Consider the following 21052-nt stretch of genomic DNA (forward strand, 5'->3'; position numbering starts at 1 on the left):
CAAGATATTGTTGGGGCCAGGGTTCCTGTACTCAGAAATACAGGATTTAAGTAAACTTTTATATATTAAGTTATGAGACTCCTCTTTCCACACACCATCCTTCCTTTTGGCCAAAATGTTGGCCTGTTTGACTTTACCCTCCAGAAAGGAGACTGGAATATTCTCCCTGTGAAATTAGACTAAGCCAAGAAAATAGACCTAAAGAAACACTTTTGGGAGTTTTTGTGGTCAAGATAGTCCATTGTAAAGTGACCCATGGACTCAAGGCTTCACATCAGCTTCGTTTTTTCTTCTAATTTGCTATGAAATTTTCAAACATACAGAAAAGTTGAAGGAACAGTACAATGGTCACCCTAATACTCACCATCTAGGTTCAGTAATTGTTAATATTTTGCCATGTTTGCTTTCTCTCTCTATATATATGGATTTTATACGTGTGCCTAACCATTTGAAGTTGCAGAGAGCGTGCACTTTTCCTCTAACAACTTTAGCTTGTATGTTCTAAAACATAAGGATACTCTTCCACAAAACCACAGTACTCTTATCATACTTAGGAAAATTAATAAGAATTCCATAATATCATTGGATATACAGTCCATGCTCAAATTTCCCCATTCGTCATTTAACAAACTTTTTATTAGTGCTTTATTATTTTCTCAATCAAGATCCAATCAAGGTGGGGGGAGGGATAAATTAGGTGTCTGAGATAAACATATATACACTACTATATATGCAATAGATAATCAACAAGGACCTACTGTATAGCACAGGGAACTGTACTCAATATTCTGTAATAACCTATAAGGGAAAAGAATCTGAAAAGCAATGGGTATATGTATATGTATAACTGAATCAGTTTGCTATACACCTGAAACTAACACAACATTGTAATAAGTCAACTATACTCATATAAAATAAAAATTAAAGAAAAAGGTCCAGTCAACATTTATGCATTGTCCCTTGTTGTTACTAAAGTACTCTTTAGTCTTTACTAAGTTGTTCCTACTTTTTTAAAAATGACGCTATTTGAAAAGACCAAGCCAATTGTCTTGTAGAATGTGCCATATCCTTAATTTGTCTGATTGTTTCTTTGTAATGTCATTAACCTTGTTTCTCTATCGTCTGTATTTCCCATAAACTGGAATCTAAGTCTAAAGGCTCAGTTATGTTCAGGCTATGTTCCTTTAAAGAGGAAGCAGGAACTTCACATTACATCACATCAGGAGAAATGCAGTGTCCAGTTGTCCCGCTGTTAATGATCCTAAGTTTCATCAGTCGGCAAGGCAGAGGCAAGGAGATCTCTTAGTAGTAAAGACATGCTATTTCCCTTTGTAATTAGCAGGTGATCCCTTGGCTCTCTGTCCTTGGGAACCTGATGAATTTACCACACATTCAAGAACTTTGCCTGAAATTATTATTTCATTGGAGATTTTCTAATTCTATCATTCCTTCTACATGGTTTAGCTGACATTATTCTGCAAAGAAAAGCTCTCCCTTATCAATGGGGATGAACTACAGTTCTTCCTGAAGCAGCAGCAGGGTAAATGCTTAATTCTTTTCTTTGACCAATTTACAGAAGAAGGAGGTGGTAAAATATTCTCCTCAATGGTGGAAAATTAAATTTTATATTTTTCTTTTGGTTGTCACTATGGACTCGGGGAATTACTCTTTTTCAATTTTTATGATAATGCACAGTTATTACAATGCAATATAGCCATGTTTGATGCTCAGACTCTTCCTAATTTGGCCAGTGGGAGCCCCTTCGAGGTGCTCCTCTGTGTTGTTTTGTTTTTTAAGATTTTAAATTTTATTTATATTTTTTGCCTGCGTTGGGTTTTCATTGCTGTGCGTGGGCTTTTCTCTAGTTGCGGCAAGCGGGGACAACTCTTCGTTGCGGTGCACAGGCTTCTCCTTGTGGTGGCTTCTTTTATTGCAGAGCACGGGATCTACGTGTGGGCTCCAGGAGTTGTGGCACGAGGGCTCAGAAGTTGTGACATGCGGACTCTAGAGCACAGGCTCAGTAGTTGTGGCACATGGGCTTAGTTGCTCCGTGGCATGTGGGGTCTTCCGGGACCAGGGCTCAAACCTGTGTCCCCTGCATTGGCAGGCGGATTCTTAACCACTGGGCCACTAGGGAAGTCCCTCCTATGTTCTTTTAACACATCCCACTTACGAATCAGGGTTCTTTAGAGAAACAGGACCAATAGGATATATATAGATATATAAAGAGATTTATTATGAAGGAGACTCACACAGTTATGGAGACTGAGAAGTCCCACAACCTGCCACCTGCAAGCTGGAAGCCCAGGAAAGCTGGTTCTAGTTCAAATGCCTGAAAACCAGGGGAGTCAATGGTGTAAGTCTCAGTACAAACCCAAGAGCTCAAGTATTGGGGGCTGATAGTGTTAACTCCCAGTCAGAGTCCAAAGGCCTGAGAACAAGAGCTCCAACATACAAGAGCTGGAGAAGATGAATGTTGCAGCTCAAGTAGAGAGACCAAATTTGCCCTTCCTCTGCCTTTTTGTTTTATTCATGCCCTCAAATGATTGGATGATGCCCACCCACATTGGGAAGGGCAATCTTCTTTACTCAATCCACTGCTAATCTCTTCCAGAGACACTCTCACAGACACACCCAGAAATAATATTTACCAGCTATCTGGGCATTCCTTAGCCATCAAGTTGACACTTTGAGTGCTTCCTTGATTTCTGATACAACTAGATTTCCCAAGCTCACCTTGTACTTTGTTTGCCCCAGACCTGGATCTCCAAGGGGCCCTGGTTTGTTTTAGTGGAGAATGGTATTACCAAACCAGGTTCCAGGGCTTGGCATTGCTGTTGGGTTGTCTTTGCTTGTAGGCCCCTGCAGTTAACTAAAGGTATGAAATATATGGGGAAAAAAACATGATTTCATATAGATATTTCTAATTCAAATTTTAAACTGCAGGATTTTTCTTTAAAAAAATTTTTTATTCCTTTTCTCTTATGTATTAATTTGCTTTAACCTACAATACACATAAAATAGTTTCTTTTAGTCTATCGTTTGTCTTTTGACTTTGCTCAGAGTGATCTGATCTTTTGCCTGCAAAATATTTTTATTTTTGTATAGTCAAATTATAAAGTAATTCACCTATTTTTTCTTAAGTACATGTATGGTTTCATCTTTTCATTTAGATCTCTCATGCATTTGGAGTTTATTCGTCTCTCATTTATCTCTCGTGCATTTGGAGTGTACGGCATGAGGAATGAATCCAACTTTATCTTTTCCCAAATAGCTATTCAGTTGTTTCAATACTATCTCCCCATTATTCAAGATCTGCTGCTTCTCACATACTAAATTTCCATTTGTTCTTTGGCCTATTTCTGGACTCATCATTCTGTTCTATCGGTTTGTCTCTTCATATGCCACTACCACACTGTTTTACTTTAGAGCTTTATAGTACGTGTATCAGCTCCCTAAGGGTTTCCCCCTTATAAACATAAGCAGACAATCAAGACTCATAGCATAACCAAGGGGGGAAAGTGGTGGGGTAGGGGTGGTGCTATGATGAATTGGGAGATTGGGATTGACATATATACACTAATATGAATAAAATGGATAACTAATAAGAACCTGCTGTATAAAAAAATAAATAAAATAAAATTAAAAATTTTTTTAAAAAGAATCATAGCATATCTAAGGAGAGTCTCTCATATGAAAAATGTGGGCCAAAATAAAAAATAGAAAACAGCAATGTAGGGAAAGAGTCTTTGCAGGGAGAAGAAAAGAAAAAAAGAAAAATGCAGAGAGATGTAAGAAAAGATATTTTAGGACTTCCCCGGTGGTCCAGTGGTTAAGACTCTGTGTTTCCAGTGCAGGGAGTACGGGTTCCATCCCTGGTTGGGGAAGTTCCACATGCCATACAGTGTGGTTAAAAAAAAAAAAGAAGAAGAAGAAGAAGATATTTTAACCATAAAACAACAATAGGATTTTTCTTTAAATGTCAATATGGATGACCAGAAAAAAAGCTCTTGGAAATTAAAAAATATAACAGAAATGAAACTAATCAAAATAAACAAACCAAAACTCAATAGAAGGGTTACAAGATAAAGAAAGTTGGTAAAGAGAAGAGAAAATTTAGAAGATGAGAGAAACAATCCAGGAGGTCTAACATTCAGACAATAAGAGTTCCACCAAAAGACAGAATAAGGGAAACCATCAAAGAAATTATTCAGGAAATGAATTTCCAGATTGAAAGGGCCTATCAAGTACTCTCATGCCTAAGGAAGTGGTTGCAAATAGACCCACACAAAAGCACTTCATCGTGACTTTTCATGACCACAAATGAAACCGTGTACCTCAGATTGGGACTTGAACCCACATGCTGGGACTCAAACCCAGCCAAAACCCACAGTCTTCCAACTGAGATCACACACCTGGTTTCAGGATTTAATGAAACTCAGATTCTTGATGTCTCATCACAGAAAGAATTCAGTGAGAGAAAAAGCAATAGGTAACAAGTGGATTTATTTAGAGAGAAACACACTCCACACACAGAGTGTGGGCCATCTCAGAAGGTGAGAAAGACACCAGGGTATGGGGTTGTCAATTTTTATAGAAGAGGTTAATTTCATAGGCTAATGAGTGGGAGGAGTATTCCAGCTATTTTAGGAAGGGGTTGGGATTTCCAGGAACTGGGTCACTGCCCACTTTTTGATCCTTATGGTCAGTCTTGGAACTGTCATGGCACCTGTGGACATGTCATTTAGCTTGCTGATGTGAGCCTATACTGAGGCTCAAGATCTAGTGGAAGTCGACTTGTCCACCATCTTGGACCCATTTGGTTTTAATCACTTTATGTCATGTCCTTGGGTTATGTCATTCTTTCAAAAGTTGTGCCCTGCCTCCTTCCCTCCTGTTTCACAAAGAGAAAGAGAAGACATTATGGAACGCAAGTTCGTGTGCCTGACATACAGGGAGTCCAAACAAACAGAAACATCGGAGTTTGGAGCAGAGAAAGGTTTATTGCAAGGGCCAAGCAAGGAGAATGTGTAGCTCATGCTCAGAAACCTTGAAATCCCCAATGGTTTGAGGGTACAAGTTTGTAAAGGCAAAATTTGGGGTGAGGGATGCAGGGTGTATGACTTTCTTCTGATTGGTTGGTTGTGGGGTAACAAGGCTGTGTTCCAGGAATCTTGTGCTCAGCCTGAAGTTACCATCTTCCACCTGGGTGGGAACCCCATTTCTGCAGAAGAACTGAAAGATATGTATGTATATGTATATTGCTTGAGGACAACCAGGACACTGCTTTATCACTGCACCATTGTTTCTTGTCTGATCCTCCTTTGTTTCAGCAATACCTCCCCTCCCTAATCAGTAACTGTTTAAGTCTAACTTTTGGAACTCAGGGAAGGTCTAGGAGGCTGAAGCCTTTTTCCTTCAAACAAGAAATGGGGGACACGGAAAGGATTTGAAGTCAGGAGAGCCCCACAGGGTCCTGCTTCATTTCAGAAAGGCAGGGGATAGAATGTGTGTGTGTGTGTGTGTGTGTGTGTGTGTTATGTGTACAAGTTGTGTATATGTGGAAGAGAACCCAATTTTCATTGACCATTAGTGGATAACCATAAGCCTGAAGATAAGATAAAGCTAAAATTGAAACATCAGAGTAATAAGATTTTCTAAGAGCCAAAAGTTGTTTTTGCAGAGTGGAAAATGGGGATGAGCTTGAGGGACTTCTGTTTTTTTATACTAACTTGTAGACTTGTTGGACTTTTAAAACTGTGTGCTTTGATGAAATAAAAGCAGAATTTAAAAGTACAAAAAACTATTTTTTGGGCTTCCCTGGTGGCGCAGTGGTTGGGAGTCCGCCTGCCGGTGCAGGGGACGCGGGTTCGTGCCCCGGTCTGGGAGGATCCCACGTGCCGTGGAGCGGCTGGGCCCGTGAGCCATGGCTGGGCCCGTGAGCCATGGCTGCTGAGCCTGCGCGTCCGGAGCCTGTGCTCCACAACGGGAGAGGCCACGACAGTGAGAGGCCCCCATGCCGCAAAAAACAAAAAACAAAAAAAAAAGTACAAAAAACTATTTTTTAAAAGAATACAATAAAACAAATAGAAGTACAAGCAGGAAGATAAAAGAAGCAAAGAAATACCATGGTAAATAGAAAATATAAAATAATATGATAGAGATAAATCAATAATCACAATAAAAGGAAACAGATTAAACCAGCCCATGGAGCATCAAATCTGGAGCTAGACTGCCTGGGTTAAAATGCTAACATGGATTAGCTCTTTGACCTTGGGCAAGTTATTTAACTTCTCTGTGCATCAGTTTCCTTATTAGTAAAATGGAGATAATTATAGCATATAGTATGGTCTAATTCATAGGTTCTTTGGGAAATAAATGATTTAATATATTTAAAAATAAAATTAAAACACTCAGAGCAATGCTTGGCACATAGTAAGTGCTGTGTAAGAAGTTATTATTGTTATTATTATTATTTTCACATCAGACTTTACAAAAATTCCACATTTTCTGTTTAAAGAGGCACACCTGTAATATAATGTCAGAGAAAGTAACCTTTAACAAAGTGTCGGGGGAGAGTGGAAGGCTTTAAAAAGACATACCAGACAAAAATTAATCAAAAGAAAGCAGGTATGACAATATAATATCAGAACACATAAGCTTTGGGGCAAAAAGGATTAATAGAAAGAAAAATTCACCAGGAAAAGATAAAACCTAACAGTAGTGACTTCCCAGGTGGGGAAGGGACTTCCCAGGTGGCGCAATGGTTAAGAATCCGCCTGCCAATGCAGGGGACATGGGTTCGGGCCCTGGTCCAGGAAGATCCCACATACCGCAGAGCAACTAAGCCCGTGCACCACAACTACTGAGCCTGCGCTCTAGAGCCCATGAGCCACAACTACTGAAGCCCGTGGACCTAGAGCCTGTGCTCTGCAACAAGAGAAGCCTGCGCACCACAACGAAGAGCAGCCCCCGCTCTCCTCAACTAGAGAAAGCCCACGTACAGCAACAAAGACCCAACGCAGCCAAAAATAAATAAATAGCTTTATTAAAAAAAAAAAAACCTAACCATATAGCCTCAAAAGACATAAACAAAAAACTGCTGAGTCTCAAAGAGAACTTGACAAATTTGATAGGTGATTTTAGTGCCATCTTCTCAAAACTGATAGAATCACAGAAAAAAGGTGCGAATAATAGTCAACAAACTTGATATATAAAGAACTCTGTACACCCCAGGAAGCAGAGAATCTTTACCATCACAAGTACATACCTCAAGGGAAATCCAAACTTTATTTGTAATAGCAAAAAAAGAAAAAGAAAGAAAGAAAGGAAGCAAGAAAGGAAAGAAAAAGAAAGGGAAACAACATAAATGTCATAAATAGATGGACAAATAAATGACGGAAAATTCACAGAGTGGAGTATTAACATTAGCTGGTAAAAATAAACATGTTTGATATGTACGTATTAACATGGATATGTCTCCCAAACATAATGTAAAGTGGAAGAAAGCAATGTGCAGGAGGATACAAACAATTTTATATTAATCACTTAAAATTTTATAGCATGTGAAACAATACTGCATATCATTTTGGCTACATAGATATATATAAAAGAATAAACCATGGATGGAAAGGAGACTCACCAACTTCAGGCTAGTGATAGACTTTGGGGAGAGAAAGGAAATGGGGAGGGACTTTCACTATATCTGTCAGATTCTATTCCTTTAAAAAAAGATTCTGGGGCTTCCCTGGTGGCGCAGTGGTTGAGAGTCCGCCTGCCGATGCAGGGGATACGGGTTCGTAACCCGGTCCGGGAAGATCCCACATGCCGCGGAGTGACTGGGCCCGTGAGCCATGGCCTCTGAGCCTGCGCGTCCGGAGTCTGTGCTCCGCAACGGGAGAGGCCACAACAGTGAGAGGCCCGCGTGCCGCAAAAAAAAAAAAAAAAAAAAAGATTCTAAGACATGAACATTAATATTTGTTGAATCTTGGAAAGGAGTGCATGGATGTTAATAACTCTGTCACATGTACTTGTATGTATGTTTGAAATATTTCAGTGTAAAATTTTAAAAATAAAAGGGAAGAGATTAAATTGATGGAGAGATAAAGGAAATAAAGGCTGAAGAGTATCGCTGGTTTTGTACACAAGAGGCTCCTGGTTAGCCCAATAGAGGCAGATGCAGTGGCTCCATGGATGTAGAAGCTAGATAGAGGGAAGTGAGGAGAAATGAAGGAAGGAAGGGGCTTGAACGGACCTTTGGTGTAGCTGCTTTGGGGGAATAGGAGAGAGAATTGAGAAGGAACTCATAGAAGTCTTAATTAACAGACTAGCCCAGGGCCCACTAAAAGCTGGAGGTCTGAATTTACAGTGGCATAAATCATAGCACAGTCTTCTCTAACAGGGTTCCATAAGGTGAAGTTGAAAAAGCAGAAGCCAGCTTTTTTTTAACATATATAAATTTATTTATTTTATGTATTTTTATTTTTGGCCGCATTGGGTCTTCGTTGCTATGTGCGGGCTTTCTCTAGTTGCGGCGAGCAGGGGCTACTCTTCGTTGCTGTGCACGGGCTTCTCATTGCAGTGGCTTCTCTTATTGCGGAGCACAGGCTCTAGGCGTGTGGGCTTCAGTAGTTGCGGCACGCGGGCTCAGTAGTTGTGGCACACAGGCTTAGTTGCTCTGTGGCATATGGGATCTTCCCAGACCAGGGCTCGAACCCATGTCCCCTGCATTAGCAGGCGGATTCTCAACCACTGCGCCAGGGAAGCCCAGAAGCCAGCTTTTTGTGAGGAAAATGAAAGAGAAAGACAAGGGGACAAAGGGTCCAGGGAATTGCAAAAGAGTTGTTGAAGTAATGCACTGGATGGGAATGATGGAAGCAGGAGCCGTGAATATGAGAGAGAGAATGAGAGATCAGAAGGATGGGCACTGTGGCTGAAATGAAACAGAGGAAAAGGATGCTGAAATTGAGGAGGTCAAGGAGTTGAGAGGGAAGGTGTTTGGATGGGTTTCCCATATACATGGTGCCACAGGCAGGAAGGCAAGCTCCGAGGAGAAGAGATAGATGGTCAACTAAGAGCCAGATGCTGAAGTCTGTAGTAAATGTGGAGGTCAAGAATGAGGACCAGTGAGGGAGCATGGCCAGGTGGAGCCAGCCTCCAGGAGTCAGTGGCCTGGAAACAGCAACCGGGCTGCAAATCGTCTGCCTCTGTGAAGGAGGGTTGCAGGAGAAACCAGGGAGCAGGCATCCTGCACAAAGGCCAAGTTCCCACAAAGGCCAGGAAGTGGAGAGAGTTCTAGGCAAGGCTGAAGATGCAGAGGCATCTGATCCATGGGGCAGTGGGAAAATTGGGAGGGAAGAGAACTTTGGGGTGTTGGGTAGAGAGAATAAACAAAGAAGGATGCAGGAGAGAGTAGGAGTATTCATCTTGCCAGAGAGCCTTACTTTGGGGGCTGTGACCAGGAATGAAAGGGATGCGAGGCACAGTGGGTTTAGAAGAGAGGCTAATGTTGCATCCAACATGTCCAAAGCCTTGATGAAGGCAGCCGTTGACACTGAGACCGACATGGTTGGGACCTCAAGAGTGGGACCACTTACTGTGTTCCAGACACCCCGCCGGGTCTGGAGGTGAACTTGGTACCAAGTAACACCCAACTAGATTACACTGTGAGCCCAGGGATGTTCCAAGTGCTACACAGCAAAGGACGAGTTCTCCGTGTGATGAAGGGAAGAAGCAGGATGCCCAGCAAGAGAAAAGACGTGGAGGCCAGAAGCTATGCAATCCATAGTATGGATGAAGGGCTCAGTATGGCTAGAGTGTGGTGGTAGGAAGGTAGCCTGAGCACATCTGCACATCCCTCTGCCTCTCAGAGTCTGGCCCAGTAGGATTTGAAAATACTTGATAACTATAACCCCTCTACTGAGCAACTCCCATGTGCCTGGTATTTACCCTTTATCATCTGTAATGCTCAAATCAATACTCCGAGGTAGGTATTGTTATCCTCATTTTACTTACTGAGAAACTGAGGCTCAGAGGGATTCGGGAACTTGCTCAGGGTCTTGCCCTGGGCCAATCCCGGGTCTGTCTAACTCTGAAGTCCATGCTTAGTACGCCAACTCATGCTCAGGATGAGAGAGAACCCTGCTCGTGGGGCTGGTACCACACAAAACATCTACACACCTTACTGGGGGACCCAGGGACCCACGTGCTCAGTAGAAAGCCAGGTGCCAGGAATTAATGATTCAGTAGAAAGAGGGCTGTTGAAACACAGGGGAGCCAGGGTCCATGTGTAAGCTGATCTGGGGACAGGAACAATAGCTCAGGGCCAGCCAGGGAAAGGACAGCCAAGCTCGGGACAGCTGCCAAGTCATCACAGGGAGGGGAGTCCACCCCTCCTTCCTTGTCCCATCCCATACTTAAATATGCCCCCCTCGGTGCCCCTTCTCTCCTGTCCCCTATGGAGGTAGAAGCAGCTCTAGTTATAGCCAGAGCACCAGGTCCTTAGGTCTTTAGCCTTGTCAACCGTGGCCTCCACAGGTCATGATCCACTGTGCCTCAGAACTGCCCCCAACGCGATATTTGTGCCAGAAACACCTACTGGTGCTGCAATAGCTAGATGGGACCTAGCTATTGACATGGACTCTGATACCACAAAATGTACTGAGCACAGTCTGAGTCAACACACTGATGGGGGCCAACAAAGATAAGGACCTTAGTTGTTTGGGTTTTGCTTATGTAAACCCTCCTTCATCACCAAAGGTTTGAGGCTCCTGACAGTGAAAACTGAAATGATGATGATGGTGATGATGATGATGATGGTGATGGCGATGGTGATGGTGGTGATGATGATGATGATGATGATGAGAGAGAGAAAGAGAGAAGACCCTCGGGACCAGTGAAAATAAAGATTGTAGAAGAAAATCATGACCTGAGAAAGCACAAGACCTGAAGAACACAAGCACAAGCAATAACGGATGACAAAGTTGCAATAGTTGACTTTCGCATTGGCTTTGGGTTTCCTGGAAATCCATGAGGAGGGAGATTCAGTGAGTTACATAATTGTCGTAAGCAGAAGAAAGAAACAGACCAGAATCAAAAAGAAAATAAAGCTTTTCCAAACATGAGTTGCAAAATAAACATCTCGATGGGACTTTGTATACAAGGACTTTTGAATCGTATTAAAAGTCACTGAGAGATGGCAATAAGATCAAGGTGAGGAAGCCCAAATATCTACGTTTCTGGTGATGAGATCTGTGGATAGGATTAAGAGTGCCTGATATTTTTTTAGTAGGAAGTCCTGTCTATTAAAATATTAACTAACATTAATAAACAGCTTTTTATTTCATTAATACTTAAAAGAATACAATATAGAAAAAGCATACATTGCAGATAAGCAAAATATATATGTAATCACCTATATTCCCACCATCAGCACTTGTATATTCTCCAATTTTTTTTTAATCTAGGCATATGTTTAGATTTTTTTTTACAAATTTATTTTTATGCACTCAGACTGTTTAGTAGCCTGATTTATTGTTTAGAAATATGCCATACTTACAATCCATGTCAGTTAATGTTCATTCACAATATAATTTTTAATAGAAATTAATGCGGACATATCAAAATTTAACAATCCCCTCTTGTACATTGTGTTTTCTTAATTTTTAAAATTATAAACAGCAATGTAATGAACACTTTCATAGCTAAATGCATGCATTCTGTGGTTATTCCCTTACCATTAATTTTTAAATGGAAGAACATTTTCTAAACAGGTATATCCCTATTCACAAACCCTTTGCAGTAATACTGAGACTCCCCAGTGTTAGGACCAGTTAACCTCCCAGGTGGGAACCAGTGGCTTAGACTCTAAAGGAAAGGTGCACCACAAAGCCTTCAGGCATTTTCTGTCTCTGTTACTTTCATGGATTTTCAGATACAAATGGAGTGCATGTATCTAATTTCACTTTTCTCTGAAACCTCCCTCAAAATATAGTGAAGAGGGCTTCCCTGGTGGTGCAGTGGTTGAGAGTCCGCCTCCCAATGCAGGGGACACGGGTTCGTGCCCCGGTCTGGGAAGATCCCACATGCCGTGGAGCGGCTGGGCCCGTGAGCCATGGCCGCTGAGCCTGCCCGTCTGGAGCCTGTGCTCCGCAACAGGAGAGGCCACAACAGTGAGAGGCCCGTGTACTGCAAAAAAAAAAAAAAAAAAAAAAAAAAAAAAAAAAAAAAATATATATATATATATATATATATATATATATAGTGAAGAAATTTTTTTTTTTAGAAAAGATGTAGACCCATAGAGACAAAAAGAATGGAAAAAAAGACCACAGCAAAATTTTGAAAGCTAGAAAGCAGACAGACAAGTTGCAACTAATTTAGCAAGCCTGAGCAAACAGATCTGAAGTTGGCAGTGGGGAAAGATGAGTGCCAACCTGATTTATTGCACTGAATTCTCAAAATGTTAAGGAATTGTAGTAAATCTTCTGCTAGCCAATGTTACACCCGTGTATGAATTAGTAATACCCTCCCTCTTCTCAAGACACTCTACTGCCATCTACCAGAAGTTTGTCATAATAAATATACAATTCCATGATGTCTACAGTGTGGGAAAGGTGCACTCGGAGTTGTGCCCTGCACAGCTTGCACAGCCATACATTGCCAGCCCTGACCTGGAGCACCAGGAACCACTGAAAAGAGACGTGAATGAAGAGGCTGTTGTAAAATACGAAAGATTGGCTAAAACTATTTAAAAAGCTGGAAAAGCTTTAGCTTTTCTCTCTCACCTTAGCGGAAGATTGGAGGTTTATTCTCTGAAAAGGGGAAGACCGAATATCTGTGGAAAGAGAATGCCTGGCAGAGTTGAGGACAGGCAGAGAATGCCTGGCAGAGCTCTGAGTACCAGAAATAGAGGGATTAAATCAAAGTGTGCCCTCTGAATGCTGAGTCCCATCCTGCTTCTTCCACTTGGCCCCGGGAGCACTGGTATCCAGGCCTTTACCCTCCAGGCAGGAGAGTAGGAGAAACTCCCTAGGGAAACATGACCTGCTCAAAGGAAAATACCTAACTATTTTTACTTTGGGGGTTCCCGAACTAAACTTTCCAGTGGATCACCCAACAGTGAAGCTCATAGTCAACAATACTATGTACTCATGTACATGGAGCTTCTAATCAGCTTTAAAATCCCCACTCTGCAGTTTAAGCAGATAAGCAAAGTTTACCAGGCATTTGAGGAAAGATCCCAACATGAAAGATAGAGACCAAAGCAAACAGACATTTAAAAAGGAACTTGAAGAAAACTGAGACTATGCAGACAGAAGAACACTTAAAAATACCATTAATATCATCAGAGGGTTAAAAGAATATATTACAATGATGAAACAAGAACAGGATACTACAAAAGAACATTCACAGAATTTTTTTTTAAAAAGCCCTTGCAAATTAAAAACACAATTGTAGAAACAGAAAACTGAATAAAGTGTGAGGAAATCTCCCAGAAAGGAGAGCATGCAGAGATGGAAAAAATGAGTGAAAAGAAAATTAGAAGACTTGTCCAGGAGGGTCCTATTATTGGAAGCGACTGAGAAAAAGTGGTACAATCATCTTAGAAAACAATTTAGCATTACCTGGTAAAGATGAACATACATATACTGTACCACTGAGCAAGAGAATAAAGATTTATTAAATTCATTCATTTATCCAATAAATATTTATTGAGCACCTGCTAAGTCATTGTGCTGGGCATTGACTATACAAGAATAATAAACAAGATAGACAAGACCTCTGCCCTCGCAGAAACCAACCAAAATTCTTCATCCCAAGGCAGCTGTGAAGTATGGCACATTTCAGGCTCAATTTTGTCCACAAGGTTTGGGTTTTTGTGCAAGGAGTCTCTGGATAGATTTCCTGTGGGCAGAACATGTGTATGAAGGAATTGTAATTATTCTGTGGCTCAAAAGAGGAGTAAAAATTAGAACAAAGCTGGATTGAGAAAGAACCAATTTAATTTTTAAAATTTTGATAATCTTGAACAGAGTTGTCCAAAGATAGAATCAATTGTTTGGGGTGGTGGTAAGTTGGCTGTCAGTGGAGGTGTTCAATACTAAGCAGGATTCATTCACTGAGTGATTGCATGTTGGCCATGTGCTGGGCACTGGGCTAGGCACTGTGTATTAGTTAGCCATTGCTGCATTGCAAATCACCCCCAAATTTAATGTCTTATGATCTCTCACAGTTTCTGTGGGTCAGTGGCTTGGCTGTGTGGTTCTGGTTCGGGATCTGTCATGAGATTGCAAGTAGGACGCTGCCTGGGTCTACACTCATCTGAAGGCTTGACCAAGGCTGGAGGATCTGTTTCCAAGGTGGCTCACTCGTATGGCTGGCAAGTCGGTGTTGGCTGTTGAGGAGGGGCTGTAGTTCCTTCCTATGTGGACCCCTCCACGGGGCTGCCTGAGTGTCATCACAACAGTACAACGTGGTGGCTGTCTTCCCTCAGAGTCAACAGTCTAAGAGAAAGCAGGATGGAAGCCACAATGGCCATTATGCCCTAGCTTTGGGAGTCATATACCATGCCTTTCACAAAGCCTATTGATCACCTAGGTCAGCCCTCTTCAATGTGAGAGGGGCCACACAGGTCGTGAGTACCAGAGAGATGAGGCTCAGTCTCAGAGGCTGACTACCACACTGTGAATGCAATGATGAACAAACGAGTGGGGTGCCTGACCTCAAGGGTCTGTGAGTGTAGAGTTAGGATATTTATTAGAGATGATGTCAGAGGAACTGGACTGAGACACAAGACAGATCCCTCCAATCCTAACGCCCTGTGATTTTGTTCTTCTAGGTCTTAGTTCTTTACTCACCGTACCACTAAGCCACCATCTCAGAACCAGCAACTCACATCCTCGTTCTTCTGCCAACGGGCAATTCTGAGGTCTCCATTATTAGCTGCTTGTCATCACACAGCGACATAACATGGTCCCACTCTTGGTGCTTTCAGATACAGAAGTCCCTGGATAACCCCACGCTTGTTGTTTCTCGCCCCAGAGTGCACCACTGCCTGTGCTCCTCTTCCTGGGAGCGCAAGGTGTCCTATGACAATGCCAAGAGAACACTGTGTCCCCATGCGGGAGCTGCTTTTGATCCAGCTGGGCAATCCCTCAACAGCAGAAATGCCCTGTGGGTTCAAGAGGAGAGCGGGCCCCGCCTCCCTTTACCCTGTTGTTCTCTTCTCTCCCTAATCAGGGCCATGCCAACCACCAGACACTTCAGGGGCCGTGACCCCTCGGACGTTCTCAGATGACTTTTTACCTTCAAGCTTTGTGGAAGGGTGCAGGGGTATGGCTAATGTCTCAGCCTGGCCCACACTCGTGCTGGTCGACCCTCGGTTTGGTGCACTAACCCATGCGCACGGAGGAGTCTGTTATCTCCAGTTCACCCGAAGAGCCAGAGGTAGCTGGGGGAGCTTCAGGCCTGAACTTGTGCTGGGCTCTGGGAGGACCATTGGGAGATACTGATGTGGGCTGCACCGGAGTCCAGAAAACACCCTCCCCTGCCACTCGCAAGGGACTCTTAGGGCTCAGTTCTCCCGTGTGTAAGTGCTTCAGTCTTGCCAGGTGGTAAAAACAGGATCCTGGCGAAACTCTGGTGAATATTTGTTTGTTTGTTTGTTTCTAGTTTTTAAAGTAATACTATTAGGATGCCTATTTTTAAATACAACAACAGAAAATAACAAGTGTTGGAGAAGACGAGAGAAAACAAACCCTTGTGCGCTGTTGGTGGGGACGTAAAATTGTGTAGCTGCTGTAAAACACAACGTGGAGTTTCCTCAAAAAATTAAACAGAATTACCGTGTGATCCAGCAATTCCACTTCTGAGTATATTCACAGAAAAATTGAAAGTAGGGACTTGAAGAGGTATTTCTATACCCATATGCATAGCTGCATTCTTCACAACAGCCAAAAGGTGGAAGCAACACAAGTGTGCACAGACAGATGAATGGATAAACAGAATGTGATCTATACATGCAATGGAATAGTATCCAGCGGTCAAAAGGAATGAAATTCTGATATATGCTATGACACGAGTGAATCCTAAAAACATTACGCTAAGTGGAAGAAGCCAGACACAAAAGTAAAACTATTGTATGATTCCACTTACATGAACTATCTAGAATAGGCAAACTCTGAGAGACAGAAAGCAGACAGGCAATTACCAGGGGGTGGAATGGGGGAGTGGTAATGGGGAATTACTTAATGGATACAGAGTTTCTGTTTGGTGATGAAGAAATTTTGGAGATAGAGGTGATGGTTGTACAACATTGTGAATGTAATTAATGCCACTAAACTGTACACTTAAAATGGTTAAAATGGCAAATTTTATGTTATATATATTTTACCACAATAAAAAATTAATACTAAAACATTATCTTAAAGTCCCAACACTACATAAATCTATAAAGTAGAAAGAAAAATCCCATTCTCCAGAGAGGAGACCTGATGAATTTACCATCTAGGTTTAGAGAGTTCTTTCTTCTGTGTAGTGGGCATCCTTGTGTAGTGGGCATCCCCTCTTCTCTATGGGATTCTTGGTGGCGCTTACACTTCCCACCGTGCTGGGCCTACCCTGGAGGCGCCACAGCCTGGTAGTTAAAAGTAACGTTCTCTAGCTGGATGGCCTGGGTTCCAACCTCAATTCCACCACTTGCTAGATAACGTTACTTCAGCACCCTGTACTGCCTTTTTCTCACCGACTGCATCTTTGATGTCACTGTCTGTTGTAAGGAGTATATGAGTCGATGTGGTACGTATACCATGGTTTTTTAAAGCATCTAGCACTAATGAGTAGAGTGTCAGCTTTAGTGTCATCTCTGTATTTAAAACTTCTAGAAGCTTCTGCCACTGGTCGTTCCTTATTGGCCATGATCTTGGGGTGTGGGGCAGGGGGTAGCTTCCTCTTTTACTCCCTGTTGTCCCTTGGTGTCTTTCCCTTGAAAGCCCTGTACTCCCATTCCGGGAAGGAAAGGGGTGCCGGGCTAGACTTGGAGACCTGGGGTCAGAGCTAACAGCTGGGAGGTCAAGTCATTTGGGACAAAGGCTTGAACTGGCCCTTCTCTGGGGCTCCCTCCTGGGGAGGGTCTGTGAGCCTCTGAGGGTGGGGGTTACCCCACCTCCGAGGCTGCAGCAGCTGTCCACAGCTGGCTGTGCTGATGAGGCTGCTCAGGGCCCGGCTCCTCTCTTCCCCTGCCCCCTGCCCCAGCAGTTGGCAACCCGGGCCCCAGACCGACAGGCCCCTTTGCGGGAGGCTCCAGGGCACAGCTCACTAGGGCCCCATGGGCACCTGCTCCTCCCCACCTCCCAGGACTCTGCCAGGTCTCTAGGCCGCATTCCTCAACTCTGGAGACCATGGGTTTAGCAGTCAAGAAATTTCTGAAATAAGCATGAATCGATATAATGGAAGTGTGACGGGATGGGGTAGAATAAATCAAAATTCACATAAATAAGTCAGGTGAAAGGCACAAAAGAGCTTATGCCAGGAGGGACAGTCTCTCCCACTGAGCCGTGAGCTCTCCAAAGCCAAAGACCATGTCCTGACTACCTCGGTGGCCCTCTCAGAGTGAAGCACATTATCAGACAGATGCTCCACAAAAGCTATTTTGCTCATTGTCTGGTGTCTATGATTCCACATACAAGAAATATCTAGAGGAGGCAAACTCACTGAGACGGAAAGTAGTGGTTGCCGAGGACCTGGGGAAAGTTACTGTTTAATGGGCATAGAGTTTCAGTTGGGAAGATGAAAAGGTTCTGGAGATGGATGGTAGTGATGGTTGCACAATGAGGTGAATGTACTTAATTGAAGACACTTGTTGGCTAAGTGAATAGAAATGGGTTGCATATTTCATCTTTGGATAACACGTGACATCTTTAGCCACCTCCCCCTTAGAGCTATCCCCACACCTCTCTCAGCACACCCTGCCCTCCCCCCTCCCCCCGTCGCACCTCCCAGCCCTCCGTGTCCCTCTAAGCAGCCCCTGGCAGCCCCTGCTAAGCTTTGCCAAGCTCTCACCTCAGGCCCTGCAACACCAAGGATTCACATTGTAACCAGACTGGGCTAGCTTCTCAGCAGCTTTATTGAGTAGCGAGAGGTAGTGTCACCGTCCACTGGACAGATATCCACGGGTTTGTACCAGAACTGCTTTGGGACAGACAGACAGGCAGGGGGCAGGGAAGGGCAGGTGTCAGTGGTGGGGCAGCTCAGCCCTCCAAAGGGGCCGGCGTCTGCTCCTGGGCGGTGAGGGCGGGGGCCTGGATCTCTTCCTCCTTGAGGGTGGAGGTGAGGGCGGGGGCCTGGATCTCTTCCTCCTTGAGGGTGTTGAAGAAGGTGTTGACTTTGTCCCGCAGGTCCTTCTCCAGGAAGCTCAGGTGGTGTTCCACATCCCCCGCCAGGGGGCCCAGCTTCTGCCTGAGCCCCTCCACCTGCTGCACCATAGCTCTGTTGAAGGTCTCGCCGTAGGACCCCACGGTGTGGCGGAATTTCTCCACCTGCTGGTCCAGGTGGCTGCTCAGCTCGGTGAGCGACTTCTGCAGCTCCAGGGTGTTGCCCTTCAGATTGCCGCGCACGCTCTCGGCCATGGGCACCAGCTTCTGCCGCAGCTCCTCCGCGCTGCCCGAGATCTTGGCCTTCAGCTCCTCGGCGTGCTTCTTCATCTGGAAGGACAGGCCCTCGAGCTGGTGGCTGAGCTTCCCCTGGACGTCCTGCGCGTAGGGGGCCAGGCTGCGGCGCAGCTCCTCCACGTGCTGGTCGATCTTGGCCTTGAGCTCGTCGGCGTAGGGCGTGAGGCGCGCCTTGAGCTCCTCCACGTGCTGGTCGATCTTGGCCTTGAGCTCGTCGGCGTAGGGCGCCAGCGAGGCCTGCAGGTTGTCCACGTTCTGCCTCAGCACCGCCTCCACGCGCTGGGCGTACGGCGTCAACTGGCGCTGCAGCTGCTGGGTCTGGGCGTTGACCTGCGCGCGCAGCTCCTCCGCGTAGGGCTCCAGGCGCTGTTGCAGCTGGCGCATGTTGGCCCCGATCTGCTGGCTCACCTCGCTGGCGTGGGGCAGCAGCCGGGCCCGCAGCTCCTCCAGCTCTTTCCGGATCTCCTCCTTCAGCTTCTCTGAGTCTTCGGTCAGGCGTTCGTGCAGCTCCATGGCAAAGGGCACCAGCTTCTTCTGCAGGTCATCCGTGTAGGTGTTCACTTCCCCGAGTTTGTCTTGGAAGAGGGTGCTGGGGCGGAAGGACACAAGGGGGGCACCGTTATGCTTGGCACTCCATGCCAGGACCTTGACTCCTTACATAGCACTCACCTTACACACACCTGCCTAGGACAGGTGAGTGTGCAGGGTACTGAGTTCACCCATCTTCTCCCTGTGGCCTTCCCTATGGTGGATCATGATCTGAGCAAATGGATGTAATAGACTAAGGTATTAACATTGAACTTGTATCTCTGAATCTCCCCCTGAGCTTGAGTCACAGTATCTACCTATCATGTGAGCTGGAGCAGTTTGCTTTCCTCTGCTTACCTGTAAAGTAAAAAGTGTGGACTCTGAGCCCAGCCCAGGTGTGCTATGACAGAGATCACATTCTCTAGTAGAATGTTATGTTCTGGACCTCTTCCAGCATCTTTTAGCCACACCAGGTGCTGCTTCCCTGCCATGTGCCCACCCTCAGAAGCTTGCCAAATATCCCCACCGCCCTTCCCATGATTTCACAGAGGCTTGTTCTTCTGGAATGTATTAGAAGCCAGCTCACATGACATTTCTTTCCCTTCCTTTCTTCTGCAAGCCTCAATACTAAGATGTGGCCATTCGTCATGCTCTAGAAAGTTAAAGCAGGGATTATTCAGCCCAACTTTTCTGTTTGTATATGTGGATCCCAGGTCTGGAGACCTTGGGTCAGCAGTGAGTTGGTGGCAGGGCAGTGGGTATCCTAAGCTCAGGTCTCCTGCCTCTGATTTCAGCCCTTGCCCACTCATTGCATGGCCTTTAAGAAGCTCCACCTTGCAAGCTCTGCCCCTCTTACTTGAGCTGCTGGGTGAGCTCAGACTTCTGGAGATGTTCCACAGCCTTCTTGGCATTGTTGCTCAGCTGGCTGAAGTAGTCCCAAATCACAGTGGCCACCTGGTCGGCATTGACCTCCGCCTGGGCACCTGGGTGGAAAACAGAGCAATTCATGAGGACCTGTCTCCTCCCCTGCCCCTCTGCACCAACCTTGAGCTGCAGACCGGATGATGGGGGGAGCCCAGCCCCTGATTTCCTTCTCTACGCTTGGCTAGTTGGAAGCCACGGGGGTATGTAAAACGGGTATAGCACCAATGCCAGGGGGCCCACCTCTGTGAATGGACTAGCTCCTGTGAGCCGGGTGGCAATGGGGCAGCCGCCTGCATCCAGCTGTGGGCTGACAGGCACTCGGAACTGTCCTCTTACCTTGGCCCCAGACTCTCCACCCTTCCCTGGCTGATGCAACAGATGGGTCCTGCCTGAAAGTCCCATCCAAAGGCAGCTCCTACTCACCGGTGACAGCCACCAGGGCCAGGCTCAGGACCACAGCCTTCAGGAACATCCTGGGCTCCTTGCTGGGCTGGAAAAGTCTCTTACTGCACTGGATCCTTCCTGGATTCAGAGGGGCCAAAGGAGAGGTTCTCAGGCAGCTCACCTATGCTGCTGTTCGAACTGATTGAAGCTCAGAGCCAGCCAGACATTTAAATCCCCACCGGGCTGCACTCCCCGCCTTCCTCCCCATTGTGACTCCACGCTGGAAGGTGACACATTCCCAGGAGGCCTCTTGGACTTTTGTAACCCTAAGGCAACGTGGAAGCTGACGGCAGACTGGAGCCCGGGCAGCAGTCAGAAGCAGCTGCTCTGTGCACTTGCCCCACCCAGCATTGAAGGGAGGATGGGTGGGGGGCATGAGCTGGGGAAGAAACAAGGCCTAGGGAACACCTGAGCCTGGGACTGATAACCCAGAGGCCCTGTGGCAGCTCTAAGTCTGTGCCAGGCTTGGTGGGGGTGATGGGGAGGCA

At 45.0% G+C, this 21052-nt stretch overlaps 1 protein-coding gene across 1 annotated transcript; it reads right to left on the bottom strand.

The window, feature by feature from the left end:
* Positions 1–18106: 18106 nt before the first annotated feature.
* Positions 18107–20715, bottom strand: APOA4 (apolipoprotein A4). Its single transcript, XM_082629730.1, has 3 exons — positions 20544–20715; positions 20053–20179; positions 18107–19257 (listed from the first exon to the last, which is right to left on the bottom strand). Exons 1-3 carry the CDS (start codon positions 20590–20592, stop codon positions 18249–18251), a joined length of 1185 nt encoding a protein of 394 aa, XP_082485856.1. The 5' UTR covers positions 20593–20715; the 3' UTR covers positions 18107–18248.
* Between the last annotated feature and the right edge of the window lie 337 nt (positions 20716–21052).

Source organism: Mesoplodon mirus, assembly GCF_964341445.2.
Source record: "Mesoplodon mirus genome assembly, chromosome: 7".
NCBI lineage: Eukaryota > Metazoa > Chordata > Mammalia > Artiodactyla > Ziphiidae > Mesoplodon > Mesoplodon mirus.